General features: G+C 39.1%; 2 protein-coding genes across 3 annotated transcripts; one reads left to right on the forward strand and one right to left on the reverse strand.

The window, feature by feature from the left end:
* The first annotated feature begins 391 nt into the window (after window positions 1-391).
* On the forward strand, window positions 392-3303 carry LOC103479654 (proproteinase E-like). The gene is made up of 8 exons (XM_008434199.1): window positions 392-695; window positions 844-932; window positions 1186-1268; window positions 1522-1647; window positions 1935-2071; window positions 2193-2335; window positions 2422-2574; window positions 3232-3303. Exons 1-8 carry the CDS (start codon window positions 656-658, stop codon window positions 3247-3249), a joined length of 789 nt encoding a protein of 262 aa, XP_008432421.1. The 5' UTR covers window positions 392-655; the 3' UTR covers window positions 3250-3303.
* Window positions 3182-8768, reverse strand: wrnip1 (WRN helicase interacting protein 1). 2 transcript variants are annotated; one of them, XM_008434200.2, is made up of 7 exons: window positions 8114-8767; window positions 7280-7474; window positions 6592-6830; window positions 6172-6395; window positions 4656-4811; window positions 4036-4115; window positions 3182-3955 (listed from the first exon to the last, which is right to left on the reverse strand). In XM_008434200.2, the coding sequence occupies exons 1-7, from the start codon at window positions 8726-8728 to the stop codon at window positions 3674-3676; spliced, it is 1791 nt and encodes a 596-aa protein (XP_008432422.1). In that variant the 5' UTR covers window positions 8729-8767; the 3' UTR covers window positions 3182-3673.
* Window positions 8769-9396: the final 628 nt, after the last annotated feature.

Here is a 9396-nt window from a genome sequence, read left to right on the forward strand (position 1 = left end):
TAAAACTGATTTACACACTTCGKACTTTTAACTCAGAGATTGTCCCTCTATCCATTTTCTAACACACGTATCCCTTTATTGAGGTCGCCAGGGGTGTTGGTGCCAATCTCCAGCGGTCAAAGGTCAAGATTAATGAGAATTATTATTCAAAAGTTATTTATTGTTATTTGGCACTCTTCACTCCATAAGAGTGAAGAGTGACACTCTTATGGAGTGGCACTACTGAAGCAGTACTTTAGTATTAAGCTTTGGAAATGTAAATTTTTCTAAGAACAAGATGGGGATATATGTTGCAGGTGAAAATAACATATATTTTTAAAAATAAAATATTGCAGTTTGTATACATGAAGSACAACTTAAACATTAAACKTATACTTGCTTCATATTTTTATTACAGGGTCTTGCAAACTTCTAAATGGTCAGTCACTAAAACCACACAGTAGTGTAAGATTAAGGAAAACCCCAAATATCTAAGCTTTGAAAACATAAGTGTCAAGCTGCTTATAGTGTATGCAGTTTAATGGTAAACATTAGTCCAGCCACCTGCAGAATAGAAGGAAAACTCCCAGGGTGGGTTTGTCTGGTCTTGTCTGGACTCATTCCCATGAACAGTGCTGCTTGATAAGTCACTTTTCTTTGAAGGAACAAGACAGAGATGGAACTGGGACTTGTTTTCCTGCTGGTTGTCACATCTGGTAATTTCAAAGTTAAAATGTGATCGTTCTGATTCAAAAAAATGTGTGTGAAGCTAGCTATTAGTCTTGAATTGGGTCAAAATGGGATTTAAGCTTCTCTTAGGATACCATTTTAAATTTTGCCTTAATTTGCCTCTCACTGCTTCAGTGTCTGGGTGTGGCGTGCCCAGTTACTGGCCCAACACCAGTCGAGTAGTAAATGGGGAAGAGGCTCGTCTGTACAGCTGGCCATGGCAGGTGAGTGAATGAAGGGGGGCGGGGGGATCATAACATACACGAAAGTAATATGCAAAAATGAATTTTTTGCATATTTTTTTGCATATGTTTCTTTTTCTACTCAGCAATATGATTTTTGTACTTAAAAATCTTTAATCCATTCTGTTTGGGCATACTGTGTTTAGACACAGATTGTACCAGAGCTGTTGTCATCTGTAATAGAAATGTGCTACAAATATTAGCATAATTGATTTCGTTTTATTTAACCCTTTAGGTTTCATTGGAGTCTTTTTACCCCACTTGTGGAGGAACTCTTATTGCTCCAGACTGGGTCTTGACAGCTGCACACTGTATTACGTGAGTTTTTTTTGTGGGCATTGCCAGAGTTTACTGGCTATTTTGAAATGTTGTGTCAATTTTCTGACTGTTTTTTTATTTTACAAATAGTGAAATAAACAAAATATGGAGTTTATGTATATCCAATTTCAAGAACCCCCCTTGAGAAGGTTACTTTTTGACTTTGTGAAAGTATATATCCTCTGCATAAAGCAGGGAGCTTTCCAATCTTCTACTTTGGAAAGTATGTACAACATTTTTGTTTCCAATCCAGATTCCACACATACAGGGTGGTTCTTGCTGAACATGACATGGACAAGGAAGAGGGACCTGAACAGTCCATCATGGTGGCAAAAATGTTCATTCATCCCAAATGGAACGATAACTGTGTGTCTTGCGGGTATGTTTTAACAATACAAAGTTTGGAGGAATGATTACTTCCTAAGAACTTTAGGAAAATTACCAAGAATCAATGACATGTTTTTCAGTAGTACCCAGATAACTCATGGTTATAAGCATATCTGGTTGGATTTAAGAAATCACCTCAGTAATGAATAATGACGTAATTCACCAGAGCTGTAATTTGCAAAAGACACTTTGAAATGTCAATATAACTAAAACTTTTCTAAACTGYGATGGAACCCACAAAAATGAGACACTTAAATAGTTTTGTTCTCGTTCTGACAGGAACGACATTGCCCTGCTCAAACTGGAGAAAAGTGCTGACCTCAATGACAAAGTTAAGCCTGCCTGCCTGCCAGAGCACAGCTCCACTCTGGCCCACAACCAGCCCTGTTACATCACAGGCTGGGGTCGACTTTACTGTAAGAYCTGCGGTTCACTCAGACTGTTTAAAATATDACRTGGTTCTAATCATCTCGTTTTTTTTTTGGAGCACAATTCATGCTGTCAATGTTTACAATGAGCGAGTCATTTTCTCTGCAGCCGGTGGACCCCGGGCAACTAGACTGCAGCAGGCGCCGCTTCCTGTGGTGGATCACAGCGTCTGCAGTCAAAGCGACTGGTGGGGTAGCTCAGCGAAGATGACAATGGTTTGTGCAGGAGGAGACAGCAAATCAGCATGCCATGTGAGAAACATCCAGAGAATTTAATGCTCTGCTCATGTAACACAGACCACCTAGAGGTTGAATAACAAACTGCTTTAAACCTGCAGGGCGACTCTGGGGGCCCTCTAAACTGTATGGGCCGTGACAACAGATGGTATGTGGAAGGAGTAACGAGCTTTGTTGATGGTCGTGGATGCAATACCCCTAAAAAGCCCACCGTCTTCACGCGGGTGGCTTCTTTCATCCCGTGGATCAGCGAGGTGAGGGAATAAATTCACATACYAACACTTATCTGACTTCCTGATGTCTTCATTGTTTTGTTTCATTACTTGTTTTAAATGATCAAATTTTAGTATAAAAGATAAATAAAATTTACAGCTTCAAGGCTATTCATTCCTACTAACTGGTCATGTCAACCTGTAAAGGTAATAGTGGCTGCCATCAAGTGTTGGAGGTAACTGGCAGGTAATCCTTCACAGTGCTGGGTAGGAACTTTGGCCCACTCGATGCTAGAAGCATTTTAGTTCAGCCATATTGGAAGGTTTTGAACATGGACTCTCCAAATTGTCATTCTGTTGTATAACCCAAGACTGATTGAATTTAAGCCAGTGAGCAGAATTTGTGGTTTGATAAAAGATTGCAGGTCTGAGGATGGCTAATAAAACTGAACCACAGTAGGTARTCAAAGCTCATTAATGAGTCAACAAAGAGCATATTATTTTCACATACGATCAGGATGATTTGTTTTGGGGGTTTTTTTACCTTAAATTTTGAAGTTACCATTTAAAAATGGTAACTCTGTTATGCTGAGATTATTTTTGTCTGATCTGTTGACATTTAAGAGTGACACAAAGCCARAACAGAAAATTATTTTACTTTCACAGTTATGTTTTTAATCATGTTGCATTTTCTTACAGACAATGGCCCAAAACTGAGGAAACCTTCAACAGTGGTGCAATACAAAGCAATAAACAGTTTGATTAACTTTTTATTTGACTGTGTCCGTCACTGAAAACTTATTATTATACAAGATATATAATATCCATTAAATTGCAGTATTAATTCTYATCATTAAACATTGGTGAAAAACTAGATAAGAATACATAAAAGCATAATCTGTAAACCCTTTGAGAGTGCTATTACTCAATTTCTTGAGTACAGAGAAATGGAGTAATAACAGAAAAATGTGGCTTCATTTGAGAATATAGTCTGATTTAACYATTTTGAAATAATCAGGTTAGAGAAAAAAAATCCTTAAACCTTCAGGGGATCTTTTAAATGGCTGCAAACAAGCTCTTGGAGAACAAAGCTGTGTAGATTTGGTCTTWAGCTTCACAATATGCCGAGTACCTCAAMCACTCAACGGTCTGATGGTGTCCAGGTGAAGAAGTCAGCACCCCGGAGCTCCTCAGGCAGGTASTCCTGCTCCACCGGGCCTCTACATTCCGGGTTGTACTTGTAGCCTTTAGCATAGCCCAGCTGTTTCATCAGYCTGGTGGGTGCGTTRCGTARGTGCAGGGGGACAGRAGGAAGGGGACCTTTGTGATTTCTCAGACATGCTTTTACATTGCCATAGGCCTTATAGATCTCTATAGACTTGGGAGCTCGTGCCAGGTAGACAGCACACTGAGCAAGGATYACCTGAAAGAAAATGATAAAGACAATCTTTGTAGRGATGGCRGAGAATTACAAAACAATCTATGAYGGTAAGACATGCCTACCTCACATTCWGGCATACCAATGAAGTGACAGGCCTGAAAGGCGGACACAGCCTGAGTGAGAGCGGAGGGGTCGGCCAAACCTGGAGGATAAAAAGCAGGGAGACATGTTGAAATAAATCACATTTTATTAACAGAGCACTTTTAAAAATCCAAAGAGCAGAAGTARRRGSMWTWAAWAAAACCACAAACCAAATATTAAGAATATTGATGTTAATAAAAATGAATAACTAAAAAAGAGATTAGGTATTGAGGGATAAGAAACTGTGGAAAAGCACTTTGGAGTGATTCCTGTACTTTTTCTACATATGTTTCTGTACTTTTCCAAATTCATATTTCCAGAAATCTCACCCTTTTTAGCCGTTTAGTTTCAAAACAAAATGTTATGGTGAATTTACAACAACTAGTTCAACAGAGGTAACGTTTTGAATCTAACAGATGACAGACTACTTGTGAATTAAAGAAAAGTGGCAAAGACTCAAAAGGTGGATGGATGGACAAAAAGGCAAATGACCACTTGGGCAAACCTGTAAATAAAACATTGGTCGAATGAATAAAAGGACGGACGGGCAAACCAATGGAAGGGGCTGGTTGAAGATAATGCTCTAAATAAAATGACCTACCTACATCCTCGCTGGCGAAGCGGACCAGCCTGCGGGCCACGTAGAGCGGGTCCTCGCCGCCCTCCAGCATGCGGCCCAACCAGTAGAGGGAGGCATTCTCATGGGAGCCTCTCATGGACTTATGCAACGCTGAGATACAGTTGTAATGCTCCTCACCTATGAATAAATTACACACACATTTTAACACATTAGCACAAGTTGCCTCACCCTGTGAAGCAAGGAACAGCAAGTCCTTCAGACAGCTGAACATCAAAGGTCAACACGGAGGACGAACGAGTGGCGAGACGCGATATGTAAATGGTTGGAGTAGCAACATCTACAATCTGAGGATTTTCAATACCTCATCTATTAATAAATAGCGTGATAGATGCTATGGTGATTATGAGGACATGGGTCACRACTAATCTCTGCATTAGTTAGCTGCCACAGTTATGAAGGCGCCAAATTATACAGCACAGCATGGCAAAAGCTGGACTCTTTAACGTTATATAATTAGTTTTGTAAAGGGCACTGATGTCCTAATAAACATGAATAATAATTTCAAGTATTAGGCATAAAAAAAACACACAAAAAAGTATCCTCAAAGCTTTATTTGCTTGTGACTTGATACATTTCTAGGAAAGGCTCATAAAGATCACACAAGTATCACAGATAAGCCCAAAATTATTTTAAATTCTAGTATGGACTCTTTTTGGGCCACTCTAAAACTATTAAAAAAAAATTATTAGTTTCACTTTAAGAAAAATTAGTSAAATTAAAACATTACTGTAAACCTAAATCTGACAGAGGTATGAAAACATTTGGCCTTAACTTGAGGATGTAACATGACAGGACTCTTTGGCTAAACAAAACATTGTTACATGCATCAAGTTTAAATATCCGTCTGCTTTTTTCTTGAACAAATGAAACTTTTATTTTTCAAATCTCTGACTTGTAAAGTACCTTAATTCATTTCACTGCTAATAAAATGCTAAACATTTTTGTTATTCATTGCTAATTAATTAACTCTCTATTAATTTCTTAAATTGTAATTTCAAATGTAAATCAAAGATTCACAGTACGTCAACAGACTCTATGCTATTTATGTTTGAGAATAAATATTTGTAATTATCATAAAACATTAAATATAACATAATATCCAAGCGATATTGGAAAATGTGTGAAGGTTAAGCGTAGAAATACTTGAGGTCAATTGCAAAAACCCTTTTGAAATGTCATAAATAAGCAAAAGAAGATAGCATGACAGTCAGCAACATTTCTTTGCCAAARAGCAGAAAATTGCTGCAGAAYACTACTTACAATGCTAAACTGCACGGCCATCTGWTAACATGATCTAATCAATATGTGTTCTTAAATAGATAATTGCTCTAGGTGTGATTAATAACTGCAAACTCTAAATTTAAAGCGGACCTTTCTAAATGCAAGAAGGAATAACAAAAAGTTTGATACTCGGAGCAAAGACCCTCGTTTTTTTTCTCCAGTGACACCAACAGTAAGCAGCTATGAATGAGCTCACCTGCTTTATCATAGAGGATGTGGGACCTCTGGAGACCCTCCTTGATATGCTCCTCCGTCACCAMGATCTCTTGAGGAAATCCGTGTTGTGTTGACTGGTTCAGTCGTGGGGTTTTCATCTGAGCTTGAACAGCCAGCTGGAGACTATTGAGTCCAGTTCTTGCGTCACCATCACAGAGGTAGGCTATGGTGTCCAAGGCTTTCTGCTCTATGTATATAGAAGGTCTAAAACAAGAATACATACAGAAAATATGCAAAGGGAAAATCCCTATCTACAGATACCTTGAAATACCACAACAACCTGTGTGTTTTCTAAAAATATTAAATTATTTTGAATAATACAGAAAAATCCATGGGGAAAAAAAAAACGAAAAAAAGAAAAACTGATCTAAATCAACAGTGACCATAAGATAGCACTTACTCAGAGCTACYGGTCTGCTCTCGATAAGAGGAATTTGTTGGATGTTGTCCTTGGACTTGGATCCCAAGTGCAGCCACTGCCCTGTTCAAAATTGAGCCCATTGCCTCGACTGACAGCTTCTCYAGTACCAGCACCCTGCATCTACTCAGCAAAGCAGCGTTCACCTGGAARGATGGATTCTCAGTGGTCGCTCCAATCAGAGTGACGGTACCGCACTCCACATGAGGCAGGAAGGTGTCCTGGTCATAAAGASAAAAGGCGAGAAAGAAGAAGCTAACAGAGATGAAGATATGAATCCTGAAGYAGTCTAGCACCTGATTTATAAGTTTGGATCAACAGATAAAACAAATAAAATAAATAAAGAGACTGAATTGCTATATTTAGCCTTTTAAAACTTCTCATATCAAACAARACCTTAMAAGACATGATCAACAGCACCAACTCTTGCGTTGTCACTTATGTTAGTCACAAAAATGGAGCAGGAACCATATATTCCTTTCAAAATACTGGCTTAATGATAATCAACAGTTTGTAAGTGGCAGAGCAGTTTTTAGAAAGTTGAACAATTTAATAWWATATTAAGAGAGCAAATAGATTTAAAGTGGAGTCCCACAGGGCTCATTGTTTGGAGCCATATTGTTTGTGAAGAATCTAGGAAACTAAAACTACTTTGTTGTAGTTATTCTACCTGCTGGGATTTGTTGAAGCGGTGAATTTCATCAATGAACAGGATCGTCTTTCTCTTGCACAGCCTGAGCTCATTCTGCGCCTGCTTGATCACCTCTCGAACGTCGTTGGTGGACGCACTGGTGGCCGACAGTGTGACAAAACGAGCCGATCCTTTCTTTTTGCTCGTGCTGGCAATGATGTGGGCTAGGGTCGTCTGACAAAAAAAAGAGAAAAAATTAAGTAAAGCAAGTGAAGAAAAAACACGACCAGACAAATCTGGAAACATCAAATGAAACCGAGATGTTTATTAGAAGAGTATTTATTTACAATTTTATAATTTGCCAAACCTATATATTTAATGATATTTTTACAAATTAATTAGTGATTTTTTTTTCAAAGTAAATTTAATTGAAAATGTAAACAGAGATACTCTTGGAGAATTGGTATTGAATTATTAGCAAACACTAAAACTTAAGTCTACTCACATTTATTCAGAATAACTTTAGGCTAAGCTTATCAATTAGAATGCAAAAGATATATAATTTATCTTTTATTGCCAGTGTTAGAGGACAGTAGTAGGTGCTTTGTCGTTATTAGAGGTATATTAGGAAAACATTGATATATTTGTGCAATTAAACAAATCGGTTTGATTGATTTGGTGATTGAAGAACAGTTCCATCCCAAGAGATAGAGATTTAATAACTACCAAATRGAGTGAAGATGGGATTTTCCTTTATTCCCCCTAAGACAGTGATATACTTTCAACAAGATGAAAGTGACAGATTAAATAATTGTATAAGATACTGGGTGTAGCACCAGTTTTGAATGTTTCCTATCGCTATCACCTGCACACCTTTCCACATCCCGGTGGACCCCAGAGAATAAGAGAAGGGATCTCCTGAGATTCCAGAAGCGACCTGATGAGAGTTTGCTGGCCTACAACTTTGTTCTGGCCAAAGTAATCCTCCAGCGTGTTCGGTCTCAGAGCCTCCGCCAGAGGTTTGTTTGATGATAACAGGGTCCRTGCTGGTAAGTGATTAATGTTCTTCTCAGCTTCGCTGTTTGACACAGATGGAGTCGCTATCCCTGTTGATCCCGACACAGCCTCAGTCAGTACACGTTTAGTTCCCTTACTAAAAGCACCGACGGGGCTTCGTTTGCCCGTAAACACAGCACTTCTGTCAGGCTGAGCGTCAAGTTTGCCCTTGTTGGCTTGAAACAGAGAGAACACCGACGAAGAGGATTGCGTCCCAGGCATGGCGGAGGAGGAGGAGGATGAAACAGATTCGTTGACAGGCTCCGAAACACGCACTTTCTTCACTGGAGGGCCAGTCTCAACAGCGGTGGACGGACTGTCAGCAGCGCTGCTCAATAAGCATGTGTCCAGGTGTCCGTTAATTGTCCCAGGTGTGAAGTCTTTGAAACAAACAGGACATTGAACTAAGTTCGAAATTGTCTCGTCCGCCATGTTGGKTCGCGCGAATTGTAGTTCACGTGACCAAAACAGTGGGTACGTAAGGATGATGACGAAACGGCATGAGACGAGACCCGGGTCGTAAATTAACCGCGTTTAACTTACACCGGGTGACAAATGGTGCGCACCCTATTTTTCCTCTGAATACATAAACTCAAATATAARCAAGCTTGTATAAGCAAGCTTTACACAAGCTTGCTGTGTATTTTAGTTCACCATATGTTGTAACTGCCATAGCTCTTATTGACTTTCTTGACAAATTCAAACCGCACTTTAACAAAACACGCAGTTCATCATTAAAGGCATGAATAGTTGGGACATTACTCCATACATTTGATTTGTAGATCTCCATCTTGGAAGCCTGAGGAAGATTTTAAATTGATCTTTAAAAGCCACTTAGAATTAACGCGTTAACAATCAGCTAATGCGTTACCTTCAGTTGTTATGAAAATTCTTTGYTGTTATAACAAAAAATAACTTCTGACRTTCCCCTTCATGGTGACATCATAACAATGTTTCTCCATGCCTCCCATTGATGCCAGTATGATAAGCTCAGCCGAAGCACAGTTCCACCAAGTGTTTGCTAGCTGCTGCTGGTGTTAGTCTGGTGGAGATGTGTATGTAGGAGAGGCCAGGCAAACTTGAGGTCTGTGGGCCAGGAG

Source organism: Poecilia reticulata, linkage group LG17, assembly GCF_000633615.1.
Source record: "Poecilia reticulata strain Guanapo linkage group LG17, Guppy_female_1.0+MT, whole genome shotgun sequence".
In the NCBI taxonomy this organism is placed as follows: Eukaryota; Metazoa; Chordata; class Actinopteri; order Cyprinodontiformes; family Poeciliidae; genus Poecilia; species Poecilia reticulata.

Excerpts from the sequence above, each read along its gene's own strand:
- LOC103479654 (XM_008434199.1), top strand. The coding sequence starts at position 656 with ATGGAACTGGGACTTGTTTTCCTGCTGGTTGTCACATCTG. Across the intron at positions 696-843 it reads CCTGCTGGTTGTCACATCTG|TGTCTGGGTGTGGCGTGCCC; the intron begins GTAATTTCAAAG and ends TCACTGCTTCAG. Across the intron at positions 933-1,185 it reads TGTACAGCTGGCCATGGCAG|GTTTCATTGGAGTCTTTTTA; the intron begins GTGAGTGAATGA and ends TTAACCCTTTAG.